This window comes from Eulemur rufifrons, chromosome 3 (genome assembly GCF_041146395.1).
Source record: "Eulemur rufifrons isolate Redbay chromosome 3, OSU_ERuf_1, whole genome shotgun sequence".
Classification (NCBI taxonomy): domain Eukaryota; kingdom Metazoa; phylum Chordata; class Mammalia; order Primates; family Lemuridae; genus Eulemur; species Eulemur rufifrons.
In genome coordinates this window covers 58,627,459-58,653,393 of record NC_090985.1, presented here as the reverse complement: position 1 = coordinate 58,653,393, position 25,935 = coordinate 58,627,459, and the positions used below count along the sequence as shown (strand labels likewise).

General features: G+C 40.7%; 1 protein-coding gene across 1 annotated transcript in view; it reads left to right on the top strand.

Moving 5' to 3' along the window:
* The first annotated feature begins 824 nt into the window (after positions 1-824).
* The window catches only part of GRHL2 (grainyhead like transcription factor 2), a 116,982-nt gene continuing 91,871 nt past the window's right edge, over positions 825-25,935 (top strand). Inside the window, exons 1-4 of the mRNA XM_069466166.1 lie at positions 825-992; positions 9,057-9,124; positions 14,371-14,764; positions 24,512-24,567. Coding sequence (XP_069322267.1) covers positions 825-992; positions 9,057-9,124; positions 14,371-14,764; positions 24,512-24,567 — 686 coding nt within the window. The remainder of the gene's footprint in view (positions 993-9,056; positions 9,125-14,370; positions 14,765-24,511; positions 24,568-25,935) is intronic.

The following is a 25,935-nucleotide window of genomic DNA, read 5'->3' as shown; positions in this document are numbered from 1 at the left end:
ATTTCAAGTAAAGATTAAATTAGATAAAATAGTTTTTAATAATCATTAGTGTATTGATCAGGTTCAATGTATTGCACATATTTATAATTAGAACTCAGAGAATTAAATGAAACCTGCTCTTTCACAGGGTTCCATTCTGGTATGCACTAATAAGGAATAATTAAAGTTGCTTGGCCCCTAGAATGATTGAATATGGAATGCCAAGTTTGAAGAGTCTTAGTCAGTTTTGTGCTGATACCTGAGACTGGGTAATTTGTAATGAACAGAAATTCATAGGTTCACAGTCCTGGAGGTGGAGAAGTCCAGGATGGAGGGGCCAGCATCTGACAAGGGCCTTCTTGCTGCATATGACAAAAGGTGGAAGGCAGAAGGGTAAAGAGAAGGCAAGACAGAGAGAGAGCAAGAAGGGGTGAACCCACTTCAGTCATAACGAGCCCATTCCTGCAATAACAGCATAAATCCATTCATGGCCTAAACGCTTCTTAAATGCTCCACCTCACAATACCATCACAATGTCAATTAAATTTCAACATGAGTTTTGGAGGGGACAAATATTCAAACCATAGCACCAACTAACACTACTGTATATTACCTTCTAAGGACATTATTACTTCTCATGGACAGTTAAAAAAACAAATCAGTGGCAATCACTTTAGCTTTAATTTTCCCTTCCTTCTCTCCTATCCTGGGGAAACACAAATTAATGCCTGTAGCCATATAATGTGTGTACTATTAGTGGGAAAAAGGAACATTGCTCTCTCTGATAACGAACCTCACATTTCTCTTGCTTTCACAGTAATAAAAGACTAGTGGCCTTAGTGCCCATGCCCAGTGACCCTCCGTTCAATACCCGAAGAGCCTACACCAGTGAAGATGAAGCCTGGAAGTCGTACTTGGAGAATCCCTTGACAGCAGCCACCAAGGCGATGATGAGCATCAATGGTGACGAGGACAGTGCTGCTGCCCTCGGGCTGCTCTACGACTACTACAAGGTAGGTCTCATAGCCCTGCCTTCCTCCTCGTCCTGTCCCAGGGCCTCCCCTTGCTGGTGGGAAGAGCCGACAGATTCACCGTCCTGGGCCAGGGAGCTTATAGTACTTCCAAACTTGATATGGAATTCAGCCTCTTCCTGTTCTCATTGCCTTCTTGCCTTCTCGTCTATGAAGCCCAGCCTCACCATCCACCCAGAGAAAGTGCTCATTTTGGGATAATTATTTTTTGTGTCCTTTGTTCACATGAATAAATATTTACATATTATTTTTACTTAACATATTACAAATACTTCCTTGCTGCTGTTTTTAACTTTATGATTATAATTTTTGGTGAATTAAGTATATTACATTGTGTGGCTATATCATAACTTAGTTATTGCTCAGTTGCTGAGCATTTAGGTGGCCTCTAGATTTTTCAGTTTTATAAGAAACAGAGTTTCTAGATTTTTTGGTTTTTCAGTTTTATAAACATTATCTCGATGAACGCTTTATGGAGGACTTTTGCAGCAATTTCAAAACCTAATTTAGTTATAACTCTAACCATCTCCATTTGTTTCAATGGTTACTAAATTTTTATTTTGAAAAACTCTTAAAGTAGAATAAATGTAATTCACTCACATTACAAAAAGTACCTGCCATACAGTCCTTACAAAATAAGAGTATTTGAGGAAATCAAACAAGAAACAATGGTCTGTCTCAAGCATAAAGAACTATACCTGGTATGACCTTCTCTCTTTGAATCACTGAAGTGTAAAAAAATCAACAAGTATTTACTAAATGAGATTTATTGTCTGCTTTGATTGTAAACACCTTTGGCTTGTGCTGGGAATTGGCACAAAGGTGATAATGACTGTGTTTATTTTGCTGGTTGGGCACAATGAACTCTCATTTTAAAATAAGAACTGAATCCTACCTCCCCTTCTCCCTCCATCATGAAAAAATCAGAGCTTTGGACAAAACCACACAGGAGGAACAATTTCCCTTTTAGTAATCTTTAGTCTCAGCTTCCTGTTTCCTTCTAGCTTCCTACTTTCTATTTCCTTCCAGCAGCCTTAACTTTGCAAGCTTTGTTGTCTGTCTCCTTTCCCTCCCCTAAACTAGACTTGTCATGCTCTCAAAAGATCTCCCACCACCACCAATTCTGGCACTGTCCCCAGACCCACTCTTCTGCCAAGTTTTCTAAAATTACTCATTCCTTTTCCAGCTTCTTTCCCGTTAAAACACCCAGGAGAGCTCCTTCCTTGGGGAAATAAATGAAAACAAAGCTGGGTCTTAGCTAAGATGCAGAGTAAGGTGCAAGTGACTGGTGCCAGGGACTGATAGGTGGGCCCATCCAGGGTTATTTTAAATGAGGAGATTATTAACTCAAATAGGTGCATCTCTTATTGTTAGAAATGCTGGAGAAATACAGGAAGTGTGTTCCACTGGTACCCTTGTCAGTCCAGGCTGACATAAGAGAGCCAGAGTTGGCAGATTTTGACAGCCCTCTAACGAAGGTATAAAATAACCAACAAAGCTCCTGACATAGCAAGGAGGACTTAACTTTGGGGGACTTAGGCTCCAGATGAAATGTTGAGTAGGGCTGTTTTCTCTATAGTGAAGGGGTAACAACTGAAAAAAAAAAAAAGTAAATCTGAAAATCAAAATAGCTTTATGGTAGCCTTTTCTTTCTTCTTTTCTGTCTGTGGTTAGGATCTATCCTTGAAACACAAGGATAAATTCTAAATGTTTTGGAGTGAAAAAATTCAAAATTTATTGAGGATGGTACAGAAGCACAGAACTCATCAAATTAGACTGCTTCGTGTACTAGACCACTCACTCCTCAAGGGTTCAACTTTTTTAGGTCTCATCCTTAGAATGAAATTGAAAAGCAATTTTCCTTCATGATAAAAAAAATAGGCAAAATCTGACAGTTTTATTGATCTTTAAAATCTATAAACACATCAATAAAGTGGCCCTGAGTTTAATCAATCAGGTTATTACAACTTCTTTTCATCATTTTTATAATGTTAAATTAATATATCAGTTAATAGGTTTTCAATAAGGCTTTGAAGAAATATATTGATTATATTTAGAAGAAATACATTGTTCTAATTCTTTAAAAATAAATTTTATATTTTATTCTGTTATTGTGAAATGGACATAATTTGACATATCTGTATTTAGTTGATGGCAATTTTTTTTTGTATTAATGGAAAAGAGAAGCATACCCCCAAGACAAACATAATTAGTGATTTATGAAGGCAATGTATTTTATCTCCCATAGGTTCAGAAGACAATTAAGTATTAGTAAACATGGATAATTAGGTATTAGTAAATGTCATACCTAGATTACCTTACCTCTTGTACATTTAGTGATATTTAAAAGAAAGTTGGAATATTGCTTTCTGTAAATTTTTTGAGATGCAGGATAGGGAGCTTGCATAAAACTCAAGTTGTAGCCATGTTTATAACTCTGTTGAGTTAATATTTTTCAAGACTGTGTGGACTGGTAGAGTTACATGGCTCCTTTCATTTCACACATTTGCTGTATTTTCACTTCAAACATTTTATTGTTTGTGGAAAGAGTCTTGTTTCCAAAAACCATATGTTTACATGATCATTTTGAGGCCTGTTTGAGTTCCATGAATGTTCACAGTTTATATATGCTAGTGTTAAAGTCATGATAAAGTTAAATGTTCTTTGAGGATAGACCTTTTTTCTGTAATAAAGTGAAATATTAATGAGAAAAGCAATTTTGGCTTTTGAGTATAAACTTCAGGAAGTTAAATTATTATAACAATTGCTGTCACATTATTGTTTAGATTTTGTAGACTTAATGCCTCTTTGGAAATGCAAGAATTAATTTTTTTTGTCGAGGACACCATCTTCCCTCTGAGGGGACAGTAGTGGGTTCTGCCCAGAGAGAGGCATCCATGTGACACAAATAGGTACTCAAGAAAAGTGGTCCTTGTCCTTGGAAACTGGCAGAGACATATCTTTGCATAATGCTTCATAAATTTCAAGGTATTTTCACTTACCTTTTTTTACTGTCACCATAGGATCATTGCAGTGAGGACTATCAGATTTTAAATTGTGTAGTTCAGGCAACTGAGTGGGATTTACCCAAGATCACAGGACAATCTTGTATGTTTCCTAATATCCATTGCATTACAATGTTCACCATTTTTAAAAATGCCCTTTTTTGAACCCATTTAAAAATGAATTCAAATTTTTAAAGATTCTGAAGATTAATATGTTGTTTACTAATTAAATGATGTTTATTTTACAAAAAAAAAAAATCCCAATAGACTCTCTCACAAGGGGCTCAAACCCTAGCCTAATTCTCTATCCAGTTTTTGCCAATATCAGCTCCAAAGTCGTGTGACCTTTCCATGAATTTCAGGCATGACAGAAAAACATGAGATTTAATTAGCTAGATATTTTTAAAAGTGGTTTGACTTGCTTTATCTAATTTTATTTTTCTCTGGAGAGAGCTGGTGGTTTGTAATCATCTGGTTCCAGCTGTAGTGAAAATATGCTTCCCTGGTCAGTTGGTCCCTATCTGTTGTGATGACTCAGTGCTGCTGGAAAGCAGTTTGTTGGTTGATTTGTTTGTCCGTCCATATATTCATCCATCCATCCATGCATCCAACAAATGTTCCCTGTTGTCTGTGACCTTTCCAGCAGTGCTGGTAGACATTGTGGTGGTGAATCGGGCACGCAAAGGCAGAAGAGACCCAGTTCAGTACCTCAGAGAGGTCCCTGCGAGTTGCGGTCCAGGACAGACGCTGTCCTGCAAACCAATGACCACGGTGCACAGAGGTTAGTGCTGTGAAAGGGATATGTTCTAGGAGTAGTCAGTTGACTGACAGCCTCCCAGAGAAGTCACAGGCTGTCAGAGGAAATGACGCCTACTCTACCACAGAGCAGGGGAGGTCCTGTCACGTGGACAGATGAGGATAGAGCATTTCAGGCAAAGGAACAGGAGATGAGAAAACATGGGGTGTAAACCTCAGGTTGCACTCAGTGGAATCGAGCAATCAGTATTGCTGAACTGGGGAGGGCGACCAGGGAAATAAGAGGGCTGCAGCGGGAAGGCGGCAGCTCCCCCTGAAGAGTCTTGCTAGGCCAGGCTGGAGGCCTCTGTTCTCCCAGAGGAGAGTTCAGGGCTAGGGGCATGGTCTTTGCTTTTTGCAGGAAGAATGAAGAAGTGACCTCATAAATACTCATAAGCTGTTAAATTTTTTTAAAAATCAGCTTTTCTATTTGTCTATTTTCCAGATTTATTGAGGTATTGTTGACAAATAGGAATTGTATGTTTTTAAGGTAAGCAATTTGATGTTTTGACATATCAGCTTTTCATTTTAAGTTTATACAAGTCTATTATAGAAAACGTAGGAAAGCTTAAAGAAGAAAATGAAATGTCTGTAATCCTTTTATCATAATATTGGGATCTCATACTGAAGGATTTTGAACGTAGGCCTTGTAGATTGGAGAAATTATCCACACATATTATAGCAGCAGCATCAACAATAGAAAGGTAGGTTGGTAGCAGAGAGTCCAGCAAGAAGTCGATTGCCATAGTCCAGATAAAAAAATGATGAAGGCCTGAAGCATGAGCGTGGTGGTGGGATTCTCTGAGTCAGCAGAGAGTTCTCCCTAAATCAGCCACCCAAACAGGTGCTAAACAGAGACAAGCCGTGTGTTCAGGAAATCATTAAGCATTTGTTTGAATTAGAGCTGGCAGCTGATATGTGTGTGTGCATGTGTGTGTGTGTGTGAGAGAGAGAGAGTTGATGGAGGAGCTCATAACTAGGAGGTAGATGCCTAAGATAATTCCTGGAGTAGTCACGGTAGGGAGCGCAGAAGAAAGGCTTTTGAGGAGAAAGATGATTGAGTTGAGTTTGATGTGCTTGTAGGATGTCCAGGTAGGGATGTCCGATAGACAGTACTGTGGGTCCAGGACTCAAGAGGGGATTGAGTTCAGAGGTTTCAGTTCCTCTAAAGACAGTCTGCAAAGCCAAAGGTAAACTCGGTTCAGAGAGGCCCAGATTGGAGCAAACCCCAAGGTTAACAACCACTTCCTCGTGTTCTACCCAACGCTGTAGACTGAGCACAGTCGTCTGCTCAGAGCTCTCCTCAATGACTCCTGGCAACAATAGCATTCACGTCTATGCATCTTTGAGAGCTTCTAACATGTTGTAGTTTCTTCTGTTTCTTTGGCTCTGCCGTTTCCAGGCCATTTCTATTGATTCATTCATTCTTCCAGTAAGTAGTTAGGGAGGGCCCACTACATTCCAGGCACAAGGTAGACACTCGTGGAGATTGCAGTCTTATCGTGGATACAGAAATGTAGATGGGACTCGACGTATGGTCATGAGTCCGCCTGGGGAAGGCATGGGTGGTGGTGGCAGGGGGCAGTGGGTTGCAGTCTAGGCAAAGAGGACTTTGTGTGATGGCACTGTTGTGAGAGGAGCACTGCATGGTCATCAATACAGCGTGGCCCAAGTGTGGTAAGCAAGTCCCAGGGTGCCCACATTGAGGCTGGAGACTTTTTGAAGGTGACGTGACTGAGAGTAATGGGAAGCATTGAAGAGTTTTGAGTAGCAGACTTGCATTTCCAAGAAGACCACTCTGGATCTTCTTAATGGATCCAGAAAGGATTTGTGGAAATTCAGCGAAGGAGAGGAGAAACCAGGCAGGGGCTGACACAACAGTCCAGGCAAGGGATGCTGGAGGCTGGACCTGGAGACTAGTGTCCAGGGGCAGTGGATGGATTTCAGGGACACAGGGGATCCTGTTTGGAAGGGGAGAGGGTGAGGGATGCTTGGCAGTCACGGAGAAGGTGGCTGTGCCATAGCACACGGCATTTTAGAGGAACCGTTAGGAAGTAAAACATCCGCGCCTGGTTCAAGGCCCTTCCTCACCTGGCTTTTGCTCATCTCGGGAGCCACATCTGCCCTACTCCTTCCTCACACTGGCCACGCCTTCCTCATTCTGTCCTCCCCTCAAGCCTCTCTCTGGGCAGTTTCCAAGGCTAGAAGGCCTTCTCCAGCCACTGCCAATTCCTGCCCACGCCTCAGTTCCTCTGGGGAGCTCTGTCCTCGAGGCTCCCAGTGGGCCCTGTACGCAGCTCCTTTTACGTCATATCACTGGGTACTGGGTTTTTATACACTATTAGGAATAACTATATTTTAGGAGAGGAGCCAAGTGCCCTCTGGTTGGGGGGGGTGCAGTGTGGAAGCTCTGGCATACTTCTCCTTAGAAGCTCACTTCCTCCTTATCACCTTTCAAAAAATTGTGGTATAAGATACATAACATAAAATTTTATGTGTACAGTTCTGTGGCATTGCGTATATTCACATTGCTGTGCAACCATCACCACCATCCTCCTCCAGAACGTCTTCATTTTCTCAAACAGAAACCCATTAAATCATAACTTCCCTTTCCCTCTCCTCCCAGGCCCTGGAATCTATATCCTACCTCTGTCTTTACGGATTTGACTATTCTGGGTACTTTATATCAGTGGAATTATACAATATTTGTCCTTTTGTGTCTGGCTTATTTTCTTCTGCATAATGTCTTCAAAGTCCACCCATATGACAGTGTGCATCAGAATTTCACTCGCTTGTAAGGCTGAGTAATACTCCATTGTATGGACAGGCCACGTTTTGCTCATCCGCTCATCTGTTGATGGACGCTTGGGTTATTTCTTCCTTTGGGCTATTGTGAATAATGCTGCAATGAACATGGGTGTTGGAGTGGGTATTGAAATTTTATGTTTATCTGTCATCTTCAACAGATAATGGGAACTATGTTTTATTCACCTCATTTTTATCCGGCACTTAGCAATGCCTTGTATATTGTAGACTCCCAAAGTTGACATCAATGAAGGACTTACAATTGATATATTTTTATTTAACAAATATAAAGTACTGGACACTCTAAATGCTTTAAAAATGTTAATTCATTTAATTTTACTGAAACTTTTTGAAATATGGGGCTATCATGATGCCCATTTTACAGCCGAGGAAAGTGGGGCAGAGTTTAGGGAGTGGTAGAGCTCAGGTCTGAACCCAGGCAAGCGGGCTGTAGGTCTGGACGCAGCCACCTCGCTCTGCCCCCTGCCTAGTCCAGCCGTCCGTCCGGGTTTGTGTGCATATTCAGGGCAGTGGAAACCATAGGAGTTGCTAGAGTCCAGGAGAGGGATGCTTCTCATGAAAGTGCTTTCAGATCAAAAAAGCAAAGGCTGCATTTTGGGTGTAAAGGAATTTGGCTAGAAGGAAAATATTTACATTTAGCAAAAATCCAAAAACAAACAAAGAATCCAATCAAACAAACAAATCCAAGCCTCCTTCTTCATGTGTTTGAAAACCATGGCAGCGTGAAGGATCCATGATGCAGGAGGGCAATTAGATCACGGTCACAAATGCAGCCTGTGGGGTGTCCCTTCTCTCAATAATCTTTCAGGTAATATATTGGCATTATGATTGTTAAGACAATAATGAAAGTGTAATAATGAAAAAAATTGTGAAAGCAAGTCCCCAAGCAGTGTAGGGAGAGGGTGACAGGGGGTGCTGGTGTATTCGATGCTTATTCCCCCACTGCCATGCGGCTCCGTGCCCAACCCCCCACCCCCTGCCAGCACTGGAGTCCCTCATCAGGGAGGAGGGACAGTCCCTGTTCCTTAACATGACACCTGCTGTAACTCCATGATGCTTTTTCTGCTCAGAGGCACCATGTCCAGATTCACCCCCACTCATTGCTGCCTTCCCCTCACCCTCTCCCAAGGGGGTGAGGGCACGGGAGGGGCTTGGGTGTGGGGGAAATCACCCAGGTCAGCAGTGAGCAGCCGAATTCTGTCTGTTGTGGCCCTACGTTTGTCACCAACCCTTTGCCTCTGGTTCCACAGTCACCGTCACTCAGGCTACTCACCTTTAACCATCTTCTCGTGATAGCAAATTTCCCACCTTTTCCTGGAGAACATTCCATTTTGGTTTCTTTGCTTATGCTGGTGTCTAGCTCTGAGCATAGTCACAGTGGCATCTATGTAAGTCTGACTGATGGTTGGTGATGTTCCAGGTTCCTCGAGACAAGAGGCTGCTGTCTGTGAGCAAAGCAAGTGACAGCCAAGAAGACCAGGAAAAAAGGTATGGTATAGGTAAAGGAGTATGCCTGGCCCCCCAAATAACTCTTTGTCTGTGTTTCTTGAAAACAATAGTATTAAACTATAAGTTTTGTTCTTGAGAGGAGATGGAGTCAAGTCTATCTGTCTTTTGGAGTCTGGACCAAAGCCATATTTTTCAACGGGGAGAGCAAATTGCATGTTTTGGTTGTGCATCCACAGGATCATCAGCAGGCTGTTCCAACGCCCTCTTCCGAGGAGGCTGACAGTCCTGAGTTAGAGGAGATAGGCCGGCAAGACAACCCACTGCTGGGATTGACTTTTCTGATCAATCCCATGGCTTTATAGCTGCAATCAGGCCCTTGAGGGAGTGAGACACTTGAAAGATTGCTTTTGATGAGGGGGAAAGGAAGGAGGTTGGGCTGTATCCCAGCCGAGGGAGGGGCTGGTGGAGGGCTGTGAGCACTCTAGAGGTGCAGGTCAGGAAGGATGGCAGGAGACCGTTGGGTAAGACCCATGTGAAAAGCAAGACACAGTCAGATAAATTGAGATTAAAAAAGAAGAAAAAAAAACCCAACTTTATTTCTGATGAAGCCAACTGGAGAATTTGACTTGGAATCTGCAGCTTGTGATATTTCAGTCTTAGGTAAGTCCCCCCATCAAGTCCCAGGCAGGACTTTGCACCATTTGTGGCACGGCAAGGGTGACAAGAGAGTGGGTCTCCTGCTTTTGGCCAGAACAATCCAGACAAAGAGAGGGGACCAGATGGGGCTGACCCACCCTGTTCAGCTACTTCTCCCAAACTCACCCATCAGTAAATTTCTTCCTCTGCAGTAGGGTGGAGAGAAGCAAGGTGTTTTTCAGTTGAAGTTTCTTTCATATGGAAATATGAAGTCCAGAGAAATAAAACTCCCTGCTAGCACATACATCAGTCAGAATCTTACCTGGCCTTGATCGGAACTGCTTATGACATTATGATCTTGTTCTGTGACCAGCAGCGCGGGACACTCTTCCAACCAGCAGCCCTGTGCTGTGCAGCACCTCCAGGGTACAGCCCCAGCAGAAGAGTAAGGTTATCTGCCTCTGATTCACTGTTCCATTAGGGATCTTCTGAAGCTCCACGTTGCCCTGGGGTCCTGGGACCTCACTGGCAGGAGTGGTGACAGGGAGGAAGAGGCTGACACTCTTCAGGTCCTGTAACTTTTCCTCCATCCAGCCAGTTTTATTGCGCTAAGCTTGTGCTGTCTGCTAAATCCTATACCCATAGTTATAGTGGGTTCAGGGCAAAATGAGTCTAAGCTCTGTGCTCTGTCTACGATATACATCATAGACAAGAGAGACCATGTTTTGTTCAAGCATCTTTTAAAACAACATTACAAAGTGACAGTTGCTCATTGTGTTTTAATGGATATTTTTGTGATTTCCATAGAGTTCCTTTAAAAAAACTGGCAGTGAAGGTAGACTAAACTACCTCATACAGACTAATTATGACTTGGACTTCCCATTGAATATAGTTTGGAAGAATGTCATTTTGATCTGCGGTGTATTCATGAATTAAGATGCCATGTGCTAGCATGATATCATGACAGCTGTTTATATACAGAAGTTGCAATTTGGAAAAATAACAGAACCAATGACATAATCCAAAATTTTTTAAAAATGTATTTAATGCACCATTATTATTATTGCATTTTCTCTTATTTTATACTTGGTTCAATTTTAAATTCTATTATAGATAAGTCAGTATTTCACAATTCTTACTTTTTTCTAATTATCCATTTTTGAATGTCTTTGTGAAGTTCTCTCGAATTAGCTTCTAAAGCTAATACTGTTTTACAGAGGAATAGTTACACATTTTAGGGTGGTGCTGAATCTGTTATTTTCTGGTAATATGGTAATAGCAATTTGACTAGATTTAAACAATCTTGCTTACTTCTTGCTTATAAGAATACAAAAAAATATTTCCATCTGTGTTCTTGTTTAGAATTCGTTTGTTTTGCATGAGTTAAACAATTAAGAAATTTAGCCCAGCCAGGTGTGGTGGGTCATGCTTATAATCCTAGCACTTTGGGAGGCCAAGGCAGGATGATTGCTTGAGGCCAGGATTTTGAGACCAGCCTGGGCAACATAGTGAGACCCTGTCTATACAAAAATTTAAGAAAAGGAGCTGGGTATGGTTGCTTGTGCCCGTAGTCCTAGCTATTTGGGAAGGCTGGGGTGGGAAGATCGCCTGAGCCCAGGAATTTGAGGCTACAGTGAGCCATCATTGTAGCACTGCACTCCAGCCTGGGTGACAGAGCAATACCTTGTCTATAAAAAATGAATGAAAAAAGAAATTTGGTTGGTTAACTTTGAATATTTTGGCAACATTATCCACAAGTATTAATGGTTATTCCTCCACAAAAAGGTCTGGGTGAAATGAGTTTGGGAAATTCTGGGTTTTGATTTAACAATAAGAGGAACGCTGGAGGACCTCTACTGTGTTCACAGTGTTTGTGACCCACTCAGAGTGGTCTGTCTTGTTATGGCAATTTTTGTTTGTTCGTTTTTAATACCGATTTTATCATGGACTCTTTTTTTTGTTTTTCTTTGAAGAATATCTATTAACATTCCATGCAATGTTCTAAACCAGCGGTTCCCAACCTTTTTGGCACCAAGAACTGGTTTCATGGAAGACAATTTTTCAGGTGGTGATGTCAGCGATGGGGAGTGGTTGTAAATACAGATGAAGCTTTTCTATCTTGCCCACTACTCACCTCCCAGTGTGTGTCCCCCGCCCCCGCCCCCGTTCCCTAAATGTCATGGAAGACAATATTTTCACAGACAGGCGGGTGGGGGGGAAGCTCAGGTGGTGACGAGCAATGGGGAGTGGCTGTAAATACAGACGAAGCTTCGCTTGCCCGCTGCTGCTCACCTCCTGCTGTTCCTAAGTTTCATGGAAGACGATTTTTCAGGGTGGGTGAGTTTCAGGGGGGGCCACAGTAAACAGTGGGGTTTAGGAAATGCTAATGTGAATGGGTGGTCTGGGTTTTGGCATCCTCCAGCTAACTGAATTCATGTTAAACATAATTTTAAAATTTTCACTGTGTCTTATATACAGGTTTGCTCTACTGATTTAACCATGAAAACAGGTCATTACATAAAGCCAGAAAGTTTGTGGACTTGTGATTTTATTCCTTAGAGGACTATCCTCTAGAATTATTTCTACAGATCTGTGACAGACTCAGAAGTTTCGATATTTTTTCTGTTGGCTTAGTTCATGTGGAGCCATTCTTTTCTCAAGCTTTACTTTGAAGTTTCATTTGAAAAATCAAAGCTAAAATGATCAAGTCCTGCTTGATAGTTTGGCAAGATCAGAGGCTAATAGACTTCCTTCTTTACAGAGAGGAACCAGAGAACCTAATTCTTGGAGGAACCGATTTTATTCAAATAGTTCTCTCAGCGAGAGATGCTAGTCAGCCCCAGAAAGCACATTCTAGATAAAAAACAAAAACAAACAAAAAACTCAGACATCTGAGCTGGGGATCTATGCAAAACATGTATTTTCTTTCCATATTAGTCAGAATAATCCATAAGTAAGTGAGAGGTGGCCCTCAAATTTTACTGATCAGAAGGACTTTGCCAGTAAAATCACTTTGCCGTCAACAACAATCTTCTATTAATGGGTTCCCCCTTGCCTCTGCTTTCTCCCAGAATTCTTTAGCAAATGAAAGTATTTCATCCTAGTCTGGCAAGAGTTAATTTTCTAAGCACTCTCCTTTCTCTCCTTACTAGCCAGGAGGTCTGAGATCTGAGATCTTGTTTTACCATAAGCCCAGCTACACTACTTCCTTAAGCCCCAAAAGGAATTCAGTGCTAAGGATATCAATGAGCTCATGTTATTTCTCAATTTGGCAAAACTATTTTAATGACAGATTCTCATTATTTTATTTTTCCTTTAAAGAGTTTAGCCCATAGAACGGTGAAAATTATCCTCCCCACTCCTCCCTCCTTCAAATTACCACATTTGTCCTCCTCCTGCCTTTTTGGGGGGGGGTGGTATTTAAAAATTTTTTCTTTTGAAAGTTTTCAAACATATACAGAAGTACAGAGGATAGTAAAGAGCCCCCAAATAACCTATTCCATTCTGCAATTCAGCAGTAATAAATTTTTGTCACACCTGCTTGATAGCAACCTTTTCTCTTTCCATTTCTTCTTTAATTTTTAAAATTTATTTGTTTATTCATTCATTCATTTATGTATTTTTGAGACAGGGTTTTGCTCTGTCACTAGGGCTAGAGTGCAGTGGCATCACCATAGCTCACTGCAACCTTAAACTCCTGGGCTTGAAGCCATCCTCCTGCCTTATCCTCCTGAGTAGCTGGGACTACAGGCGCATGCCACTATGCCTAGCTAATATTTCTATTTTTTTGTACAGACAGGGGTCTCACTCTTGCTCAGGCTGGTCTCAAACTCCTGGCCTTAAGCGATCCTCCCGCTTTGACCTCCCAGAGTGCTAGGATTACAAGCATGAGCCACCATGCCCAGCCTTCTCTTTCCCTTTTTTTCTTTTTAAAAATTGCAATAATATTTAAAATAAATCCCTGTCATCATGTCGAGTCACCTCTAACTACTTCTGATTTGTATCTCTAAAAAAGAAGGCCATTTTATTATGTAAGCTCAAAATCATTATCACCCCTAACTAAATTAACAATACTTCCTTAATACTACCTAACTCCCAGTCCATATTGAATTGCCTCCAAAATCCCATTACTTCATAAATGCCTCTTTGGCTTGTTCAACTTAGGACCCACACAAGATCTACACATACTCGATTGTTATGACTTTGAAATCTCTTTTAATCTAGAACAATCCTCCCACCCTTCCTCTTTTTTTCATGCCTTTGATTTGTTGACAAATTTAGGTCAGGAAGGTGTGCTAAATTCTGGTTTGTCTGATTGCTTCTTTTTCATGTTGTTTAAATCATTCTTTCAGCTTCTGGTTTTTTTGAGAGCTGAAAGTGAGATCTAAGGTTTGATTAGTTTTAGAGTCAATTTTTTTTTCTTGACACTAAAAATAAAATTACAGTGGAGCTGAGTACTTCACATTTAGTTGTCCTCGTAGGGGTGCAAAGATCCGCTGCATTCCATTGTGAGGTTAGCCGTCGCCCGGTCCCCTGATGGCATTAGCATCCACTGATTACTGTCTGCATTGGTTATTTTGTTAGGAGTTGCAAAATGGTGATTTTTCTAATTCTATCATGTCATGGGGGGGTTGGGTTTGAACACACAGAAACTGTCTTGGCACCAGTGAAGCCCAGAGTAATCTGAGCGGAGGAGAAAACCGAGTGCAGGTCCTAAAGACTGTTCCAGTGAACCTCTCCCTAAATCAAGACCACCTGGAGAATTGCAAGCGGGAACAGTACAGCGTCAGCGTCCCCGAGAGTCCGGCCATCATCCCGGTGTCGGGGATCACCGTGGTGAAGGCTGAAGACTTCACACCGGTTTTCATGGCCCCGCCTGTGCACTACACCCGGGGAGACGGGGAGGAGCAACGAGTGGTCATCTTTGAACCGACGCAGTATGACGTGCCCTCCATGGCCACCCACAGCGCCTACCTCAAGGATGACCAGCGCAGCACGCCCGACAGCACCTACAGCGAGGGCTTCAAGGACGCAGCCGCAGAGGTGGGTCCCGGCCGCCGCAACGCGAGCCCCAATCCAAAACCCCCAGCTGGTTTTGTTTTTTTCTATTTCTTTTTTAAGTGGGATAAATGAACTAAACTGTGAATTTTAATTTTTTTTAAAAAAAATGTGTTTATTGGTATTCTGGTTTACTTTCTTTCCAAACAGATATTGGTAAACCCGAGTGTCTGTGTGGAGGAATATTTCAATTTTTCTTGACTCTTAGATGACAGATTCTTTTAGTTTTAGTTATAAAATTAAATACTTATGAGGAATTATGAGATATTTGTGTGGAAACTTCCTGCTTCATGAAGTTTTTACCTTGACCTACTCTAGTTTGGAAACTTGCAAATGGGAAGGCCCTAAAGATGGTGCTTTTTCATTGTTTTTTTTTTTTTTTTTTTTTTTTTACAGTATAACTCTATAAAACCTCTTCTGATTGAATACTCAAGGAGAATTGGTGTTATTAATAATCAAGTGTGTGTATGTTTGTATAGTTTCTACCTTGCGATCAGAGACTATGTATTCTTCTCTGATGCCCATAGACCTAACGGAAGCAATTATCTTTGCTTGCTTGTTTGTTTTCAATTCAAAAATTCTAAGTGCACAGTGGAGAATTTTGGTAATTGTATACAGCTGTGTAGCCAATGTCAGAGTCAAGATACAAAACGTTCCTTTGCCCTAAAGGTTTCCTTGAAGACTCTTGCACTTAAGTCCTCCTTTCTCCCATTGTTCTTGGCCTTCTGTCACTATAGTTTTGCCTTTTTGAAAATTTCATATGAATGGAATGATAGAGTATGGAGTCACCTATGTTGTCTTCTTTTGCTTAGCATATTTTTGAGATTCATTTATGTTGTTGCTTGTATTAATAGTTTGACTTTTAAAATTGCTGAGTAGTATTCTACAGTAATGGTATATTGCAATTTATCTATTCACCAGTTGATAGACATTTGATTGCTTCCAGGTTTCGGCTATTATGAATAATGCTGCTATGTATGTAAACATTCATGTATGTATTTTTTTTTTTTTTTTTTTTTTTGAGACAGAGTCTCACTCTGTTGCCCAGGCTAGAGTGAGTGCCGTGGCGTCAGCCTAGCTCACAGCAACCTCAAGCTCCTGGGCTCAAGTAATCCTCCTGTCTCAGCCTCCCGAGTAGCTGGGACTACAGGCATGCACCACCATGCCCGGCTAATTTTTTTCTATATATATTTTTAGCTGTCCATATAATTTCTTTCTATTTTTAGTAGAGATGGGGGGTCTCGCTCTTGCTCAGGCTGGTCTCGAACTCCTGAGCTCAAACGATCCGCCCACCTCGGCCTCCCAGAGTGCTAGGATTACAGGCGTGAGCCACCGCGCCCGGCCCATGTATGTATTTTAATGTGGACTTATGTTTTCATTGCTCCTGGGTAAATGCTTAAGGCTGGGATTGCTGCCCCATATGGTCAATATATGCTTAACTTTATAAGGTACTACCATACCGTGCTTCAAAGTGGCTGTACCATTTTCATGCTTACCAGCAATGTTTCAGGATTTCCTGTTTTCCACATTTTTTGCCAAAACTTGGTATTTTTAGTCTTTCTAACTTTAGTTACTGTAGTGCCTGTGTGGCGGTGTCTCACTGTGGTTTGAATTTGCATTTCTCTGTGTCTAGTGATGTTGAGCATCATTTCATGTACTGATTTGACCCTTCCTATAACTTCTTTTGTGAAGTGTCTATTCAAATCATTTGCACAATTTTTAAATTGAGTTGCTTGTCTTCTTTTTATTAAGTTATAAGTGTTCTTTGTGTAATGTGAATATATCAGTTACATATTTTGTAGTCCATTAGCCTTTTTGGTTTTTTAACTGTATCTTTCCAAGAGCCACAATATTTAATCTGATGTTCACCTTATCAATTTTGTCTCTTATAGTTTATGCTTTTTTTGTACCATTTAAGAAGTCTTTCCTTAACCCAATGCCACATGATTTTCTCGGTTTTTTTTCTTTTGATTGTTTTTTTGCTTGAAATATTTAACAGATTTACCTCTTTCATGTAGGTTTCTGATTCATTTTAAGGTAATTTTACATATATGGTATGAAATAAGGGTTGAGGACCTTTTTTCCTACAATGATATCCATACAGTATGGCTAGATATCCATTGTTCTAGCACCATTTGGGTGTTCTTGTTTTGAGCCAGAGTCTTGCTTTGTTGCCCAGGCTAGGGTACTGTGGTATCAGCCTAGCTCACAGCAACCTCAAACTCCTGGGCTCAAGCAATCCTCCTGCCTCAGCCTCCCGAGTAGCAGGGGCTACAGCTAATTTTGTCTATTTTTAGTAGAGATGGGGTCTCCCTATGTTGCTCAGGCACCAGGGATAGAGTGCAGTAGCATCCCCATAGCTCACTGCAACCTTAAACTCCTGGGCTTGAAGCCATCCTCCTGCCTCATCGTTCTGAGTAGCTGGGACTACAGGCGCATGCCACTATGTCTAGCTAATATTTCTATTTTTTGTACAGACAGGGGTCTCACTCTTGCTCAGGCTGGTCTCAAACTCCTGACCTGAAGCGATCCTCCCGCCTTGGTCTCCCAGAGTGCTAGAATTACAGGCAGGAGCCACCTCACCCGGCCTCAGCACCATTTGTTGAGAAGATGATCTTGTATCCATTTAATTGTCTTGGGATCTTTGTAGAATAGCAATTGATGGTATATTTGTGGGTCCTCTCTCCAAATTTTGACCCAGAATATGTAATGTGTATTTTTATTAGGCTCAGGTCAGATTCCTTCAGCATTTAGGAGCCGTGCCTCTGCGCTGGAGATGTTGGTCGTTGGCTCCCCACTTCTCGATCCACCCGGGCCAATAAAAGACAATAGCAAAAGGGAGAAGGTGTGGTTTTTAATTTTTTAAAGAGGAGCGAGTGTGGTAGCAGAATAATACCTTTAGTCTACTGCCTGCTTAGTTGCCCTTGGGACAAATGCAGCTACCTGAAGTGAAGATTTCATCTCTAAATAATAATATTTAAAAAAAAATGTATTTGACGAGCACTTACTATGTGCTGGGTATCATTCTAAGTGATCTATATATACTCATTTAATCTTCACAACAGCCCTATGCTGTAGGCCTGTTATTGGCATCTCTGTTTTGCAAATGAGGAAACTGGGGCACAAAGAGCATAAGTGTACTCACAGTCATTAGGCAATAAGTGGAGAGATGGGACTCAACCCAAACTGTCTGGCTGCAGGACCTAGATCCTTAACCCTAACCTGTACATTCTCAGAGAAGGCTGTGTGGGACCTTCCTTCCAATTCTCAGTAGTTTCATTGCTTAAGACAATGACTCACTCAAAGCTTTTTAAAAAAATCTGAGTGTCCTTTGTTCATCTCATTAGATATTATCTCATCTTTCAGGTGTTAGGCACTGGGAGAAGAGGCACAAAAGGTTGGTAAACAGGGACTAGCTCTCTGCAGAGTTGCAGAGAGCAGCTCTTGTGTACTAGGCATACAAGTTGCACTAGCAGCCTTGCCACTCCTGGCATCAGTCATTTCTGAATGTCTGTTATATTCTTTTAAATCAGGAAGTGACCAGAGCAAGACAGGATAAGGTCCTTGCCCTTAAGAGGCTGTGATATTTCTTGGGTTCTGGTAGCTTTGCAATCAAACTTTCAACATCTTTGTAATAATAGTAATAATGATAAAAATCTTAAAATTATCTTCCTTAGCTTCTTGTGTCATATTGCTTAACATAATTAACAAAGTTACTTAGTGAAGGATCTTGTAGAGTCTTTGGTATTTTTTTTCCCCATGGTTGAAGTCTCAGCATTTGGTATTGTTGAATATTTGATTTGCCCTCAAGTAGTCAGGGGTGCTTCTGTAGGAAAAGAAAATAACTGCAGCTATCACTCCATAATCCCATGTGAGGTACATGCTTTTTCACTGAAAGATTGCCACGGATGTAAATGTTTCTCACACTGTGTAGAAATATTCCATTAGTCACAGAAGAGTGTGTGGACGTGGTCCAATGTCAACGGAACCATGATGCTATTTGGGGGATGTGTTATCAGTTGTGTTTGTATTGTAGATAAAGAGGCTTGTGAAAGGAAGCTATTGTATTTTGGGCTTTATTTTGAAGTAGATGAGAAAGTAAAGAAACTTACCAGAAACTAAATGTGAAGACTATTCCCACTGACATTGGTTGAGCTGCTTGCCTTGTCTTGGAAGTCGGTGTTTACATTGCATATTGTATTTTAGCCAGATGTAAATGAAACTGAATGATCTTCTATGATCTTTAGCCATTTCATTGCCAACTGGTTATAAGAATAAGTGATTTCAGAGTAATTTCACCAAGAAAATTTCTCTAAACTCTAGTACTCCTTTTAGGTAAACTATTAAGATGTTTAGTGCCTTTGTTGAATAAGCAAATTTCATTTGCTATTTGAGACCAATTCTTCTGTGTGTGTGTGTATGTGTGTACAGTGGTGGTGACAGCAAGAAAGGGAACAGTTTGCTTTGACTCAGGCTGAGAATTTTCAAAAGACAGTGTTAGTATTAAAGAGCACTTTAATGGATTAATTGTAAATAATTTGATATATGTTTTATTCTACATCTTCGTAACAATGTTTGGCAAGTCTTTGTTGGTTTGTACGAGTATTAGGCATTGTGGTAGAAGTGAGAGTAGAGGGCAGAAAGAAATCAGGGCATGCCATGATTTCTGCCTTCTAGAAACTTATAATCTGTACCTGTGAAGAGAAATAATGATAGCTATTATTTATTGAGTTCTCTGTGCCAGGCACTGTGGCTGACATGTTTTATTTCTAATCCTTACTACAATTCTGCAAGGAAGATGCTATTTTTCCCATTTTACAGATGGAGAGGCAGAGGTTCAGAGAGGTTAAGAAACTTGCCAAAAGTCACACAGCTAATAAGCACAGAGTATAGTTGATAAATCAGAGTGGTATTTAAGACCAAAAATATATTTAGGAAACATTTAAAACTTAAGAGATGGAAGAGATTTTATTAAACTATCATATAGATATAGTTATAATAAGAAATTAAAGTGGAAGGAAGAATTTGCTTATTCAGTACTACAATTTTGGGTCAGTCACTTAACCATAGTTTCTGATGTAAGAATAAAGGAAACTCTGATCTCAGTGATTTAATACAAGTTTATTTCTTGCTAATGAAAGTTCTGATGTGTATATACAGAGAGGTCTCTTCCAATCAGTGACTCAGGAATCCAGATATCCTCCATCTTGTGACATTACCATCTCTACATGTGGCTTCCGGTGTCACCCTAGGAGGAGAAGAGAGATCACAGAGATGACATGCTGACTTGTAAATACTTTGACCTAGAAGTGGCACATATCACCTCTGCTCACGTTTTATTGGCTAGAACTAGTCACATGATCAGTCTAACTGCAAGAGGGCTGAGAAGTTTAGTTCTCCTGTGTGCTCAGGAATTGAGAAGAACTATGTATGAGTGAGCATCAGATGGCTCTGCCATGTAGTTCATAATTCAACTCCAGGCATGTTATTTGTAGAATTAGCATAGTTTGCAGAGAATCTTGAAATGAAAGCAAAGAATGATTATTTGCCATTATCCAATAGATGTATAGTAGTCCGTTGATTTTATATTCATCAGTAGCCTGAAACTGAAAGTGAACCTGGATCTAAACCCTTTCCAACATGGTCGATTGATTACTGGTAGTCCATTCTCCCATACACATTTAAAGAATAAAATCTTTAAAGTGTTGATTCATCTACTAAATTGGAACATGGTCTCAGGTGATTAATGTACACAATTTTATTATGTTTATCTTAAACATATGATGTAGTGGACATAGTACCACCAAATGTCTGTCACTTCATTAATGTGTTTTTTTGGCATCAAGCAAAACTTTGGGAAATCCCTAGCATATACGCTTTATACTTTAGGAACATTTAGGTTTTTTTATGTGTAGTCAAATTTGATAGTATTGGATGGCCCACTATTCAGATTCATAGTGGTCCTTTACCCACTTAGTGTATAGAATGTCTATGAAAGTCCCAGTTCTGTTAAAGCTGTTATTTAACTTTGCAGCATTATTTGACACTGTTGATCACTCTTTCCTCTTGCAGATGCTCTTGGCCTCATGTCTGTAGCTTCGGTTATCGTCTATGTCCTAAAGACGTCCCAATTTCTTTCTCCAGTCCAGTATTCTCCTCTGAGTTCCTAACCTTTATGTCCAATGGCCTATTTGACTTTCCACTTATACAAAATCTAACTTACAGTCTTTCCTTGTGTTTTCCACCTTAATAAGTGGTGCTGCTACCCTTCTGGTTGCTCAAGCAACCAGAATTTCTTCTTGACATTCTACTCTGCCCTCATACCATCAATTCATTGTCGATTCTATCAATTTTGCATTATTAAGATCTCTGGAATCCATCCATTTTTCTCCATTGTTCTTCCGCCATACCCAAGCTAGCACTTTCTCTGGTCTAAAATACTGCTATATCTGCTTCTATGCACTGTGACTGCAATGGTCTTTTTGAAATGCACATCTGATCATGTCATCACTCACTTTTTTCCCACTGCTCCGAGATCAGGGTCTAAGTCTTTCACAGGTTCACAAGGCACCGCAGACACTGCTTCTGAAATGCCCCTCCCACCTCCTTCCCCCTGTGCTTTGTTTTCTCTGGGCTCCAATCAGTTCTGTGAACCTGATATCCTCGCTCCTGACCCAGGACCTTCATGCACGGTGGTTCTAGAACTTAGCTGTGCAATACCATAGCCACTTGCCACATGTGATTATTCAAAGGAAATAAAATTAGAAATTCAGTTCTCAGTCCCACTAACTACATTTTAAGTGTATATCCAGCTAGAGGCAACCATATTGGACAGTGAAGATATAGAACATTTCCATCATCCTACAAAGTTATATTGGACAGTGCTGTTCTAGAATTTTCTTTACCACCTTGTATACACACTGTTCCTCCTGTGTGACTTCCGTAGGGGAAGCCCTCTATATTCTCTCCCTCCACTTCTACTAGATTCAGTTTTCTTTGTGTCTAAGTCCACCAGCCAAAGACCACCACAAAGACATCTGCAAAGTTACACTTACATGGCCTGCCTCAGCAGGGAACCCGTAGGAGCATCTCAGTCAGGGACAGGTGAGAGGAGCTCTGCATGGTGTTTGGTCTTGTGCTGGATGAGTCTAAGGAGAGATTATGGAAGTGACAACCATCTCTGGATTGGATATTGTCAAAATGTAGGGGTACCCAGAAAAACTGGGTATCTCAGTAATTGTTGTTCAGGAGATGGGATGAACAACTCGGGTCTGAGGATGTCTTTGTAAAGAAAGCCACAGTCACTCAGAAGGAGGGATGCTATGCACTTCTGTAGCTGTGTCACTATCTTGCTGGGCTCTGTTGGAAGCATTGCTTATCTTCTGTTGGCCTTGTCTGTTTTCCTCTGGAAACACTGTACTCTCAGGAACATCAAGACTGATCGCCACTGGTGCAAATTTTCACCTTATCATAGAAAGAGAATGTGATGTGCTCTCATGGAACTCTGTTGCTCTTCTTCAGAGTGCTTGCACACAGTTTGTAATTTTTTTTGAATGATTAATTGTTTGATTAACGTTTTTCCCTACTAGACCAGAAGCTTCATGAGAGCAGGGACTTCTTTTTGTTTGCCATTGTTTCCATAGCACCTAGCACAATGCCTGATATAAGGTATATCCAGTAAATATTTATTGAAAGAGTGAATGAATGAATGATAGAACCTAAAAAATTAGTGGCTGATCAAATACATGAAATTACTTAACTATATGTGATTTCCCCACAGTTAAAGAATCCTTGTCTTTTTGCAGTAGATTCTTAGCAGATGTTTCCTCTCCCTCATCCAAGAAAAAGTAGAATTCCAATATTCAGGGTTTAAGTGTATTTACTATTGCCTGACGTCTAAGGTCCTTTAAGGGTAATCTATTAAATATGTGTCATGATAACTTCTTTATTATCATTTTTTCTGAGTCCAAATTTCTAGATGTGCTATATTAAATCACAGTAAGATATGGTGATATTGGTTGTCTGACTGCTTTTTGGCATCTTATAAATTATATTAAAAGGTCTCCAGGCAGTTGTGGAGACTTGATAACTGTAACCAGAAAAGCCCAAGCATTTGGGTTCTAATTCTTAATACTAAATTATTTAGAGCCACGTGACCCATCCATGTAATCAGGTCTCATCTAAAGTATTGCGATGCTTTCTAGGTGAACTATCTAATTTTTTTAAATTATAAAGATAATAGAACAGAATTAAAGAAAAAAATTAAGCATTAAGAAAGTAATATCCATGTCTGTAATATATATTTTTGTTTTTTCACAGTTCTTATTCACATGAGCTCAGGCATTGGAGTAGGATTCTGTGTTTCAGTCAGCGTGTAGTTGATAGTCTTTCTGAGTCTGAAGATTCGTAGTGTCACACCTTCTCACATCACCTGGGGGATTAAAACCGTAGAATTTCTAAGAGCAGTATGCTTTAGTAGGCTAGCCTGTCCTCAGGCTGCAGAGCTCTGTGGCATGAACAGTAATTCCTTCTGGCCATGTTTAGTAATGCTGATTCACCATGGTTTTTGTGGATTACTGTATATTCTTTCAAGCAAAGACCTTGGAAATTTGTTTCTTTATCTCAAAGTCGCTTCCTTAAATGCTTTTTTCATCATGTTACCAAATTTTACTCCAAAATTTACTAATTCTAACTATACTAAGTATAAATTCCTTTTCCTAAATCAGCCTTGTCCAGTAGAACTTTTATTTCTATCCAATAAATCACACACTAGCCACCTGTGGTGATTTATACTCGAAATGTGGCTAGTTGACTGAGGAACTGAATTTGTGATTTTTTTTTTTTTTTATTTCATCTTGTTATGGGGGATACAGAATTGCAGGTTACATACGTTGCCCATGTACCGCCTTTCCCCCCAAGTCAGAGCTCCAGGCGTGTCTGTTCCCCAGGTCGTGCGCGTTGCACCCATTGTGTAGGTATATATCCCTCCCTTCCCCACCCCCCCTTCCCGAGTCAGCACCTTCAAGCTTTACCATTCCCCAAACGGTGTGCAATGCACTCATTGTGTAGGCATACCCCCATCCCCTCCCCCACCCCCCACCTCAGTCTGATATCCAATTGGTGTCGTTCCCAGATTTGTATTTAGGTGATGATCAGGGAAATTTGTGATTTTATTTAAATCTAATCCACTTAAATTTTACTACCACATGTGGCTAGTGGCTCCCCTACTGAGCAGCAAGACCTAGATTTTCAGATCCTCCCTTTATGGTTAAGCCAGGCCTGTGTCCTTGGCCCTGTGCACACAACACGTGTCCTCATCGTTTTGTCTTCACTCTCATAGGTTATTTTCTCTCAGTTCCTTCACATAATCCAGGTTCTCTTTAGCTTCCATGGGTCAGGGTGAAGCTTACAGCCTCTCTGAAATATTCCCACAGTTTTGCTGATCTTCCTTTTCTGGCAATGCCCACTCTATAGTGTTCTAGTTAGGACACATAAATGAATGAATGAGTGATTCAGCATGGATGTTGATACATAGTCATTTGTTGTTTTATAGTTTATTTTATTGTTGTTTTTCATATGCATTTATTCCATCCCTAAACCAATTTCTCTCTCTCTCTAGGGATACGACAGTGTCTTATATAATTTTATATTTCTTCTGGCACCAAGCAGATGGTGAAGTCCCAGGGGATTTGCCTATTTGTTTTAATTTTGATGATTTTTTTTATTTTGCAGAAATTTCGGAGTGCTTCCGTTGGGGCTGAAGAGTACATGTATGACCAGACATCCAGGTAGGCTACTAGGAGATGCATCCCTAGAACCTGATTAACTGACAACCCTTTAAATGTACCTCCAAGTTGTACTTTTAAAACCTTTTTTCTTGTAAACTTTTACAGAACAATCTGATTTCCTTTGTCTTCGATTCTTTTCTCCATCCAAATGACTTTGTACATCATTGTTTCCAGTCTTGACCAACTTTCTGGGGCCTATACCTTTTCTTCTTCCTTCTATTGGCTAGACATTGCTTCTTAGGTGTTCCTCTGAACCTCAAACTCAGGTGCCTCCAACCCAGCAGGTACAAAATGGAACTCTTTATTTTTCTTTTCCTCTTCTTCTACTTGTTTCACACCTGTTCTGCTTTTGTTTCCTATTATGGCTAAGGATGTATCCACCCTCTGAGCCACCCCAGCTAGAGGTGTAAGGGTCTGCCTTCCTTCCTGTCGTACTTTTCCAGCACTTTCCAAGTACTGAATTGTCTATTCTACCTGTCTTACCCCTTTCAACTTACTCTTGTCAACTTTCTCTTGAACTATTGTGATACAACTGATCTCCTTGCCAACACTTCCTTCTCTCTTCTGTTCTGCTTTGCACACAGCTAGCTACCAGCTGTCATGCACTCAGGTGCCTTCCATGTACCAGCAATGCAAGTAGGATTGGAACTAAGATATAACCTCTCCTTACAAGAGGTCCAGAGACTGCTGGAGGAGACTGGGTGATGACAGACAAACTACACTTGCTAAATGATGAGTCCTGCTACAGAGAGACAAAAGAGAACTGGGTGGACCTATGGGCCTGGGGGGGCATAGATTTGGGGGTGTGGGAGGACAGGAGGCAGATCTTCCCAGGAAGTGGCATTTGAGCTGGATTTTGAAGGATTATCAGCAGATGTTTTCTAAGAAAAGAAGGAGGATTAAGAACATTTTAGGCAAAGGGGGCATTTTCAAAGACCCTGGTTGTGATCATGCCTAAAGACAAGAGAGAATGGCAAGAAATAAATTTCTGTCTCCTGTTTACAAAACTTACCAGTGATTTCACTATTTCAGACAGAATTAAACACAAATTCCTTACAAAGATGGTCAGGGCCCTCTATGTTCTGGTCCCTTTTTACTTAAAACCCCACATCCCACCATGTTTCTTACTTCTTTGCTTTTACATGTATGGCTCTTTTCCATTCTCTCCACTCCCACTTAAAGTCGTCTGGATCCTTCAAGGTCTTTCTCCAGTCTCGGGTTCCCCACTCGTCCTCCCCTGATCATCCTAATTAGAATTTGGTGTGTGTTTTGGGGAAGGTAGTGGGAGATGGCAAAGACAGAATTCCAAATCTCTCCTAAAATGTGGAAATACATATATTGCATGCTGTACATTCAGAGCACCATGTG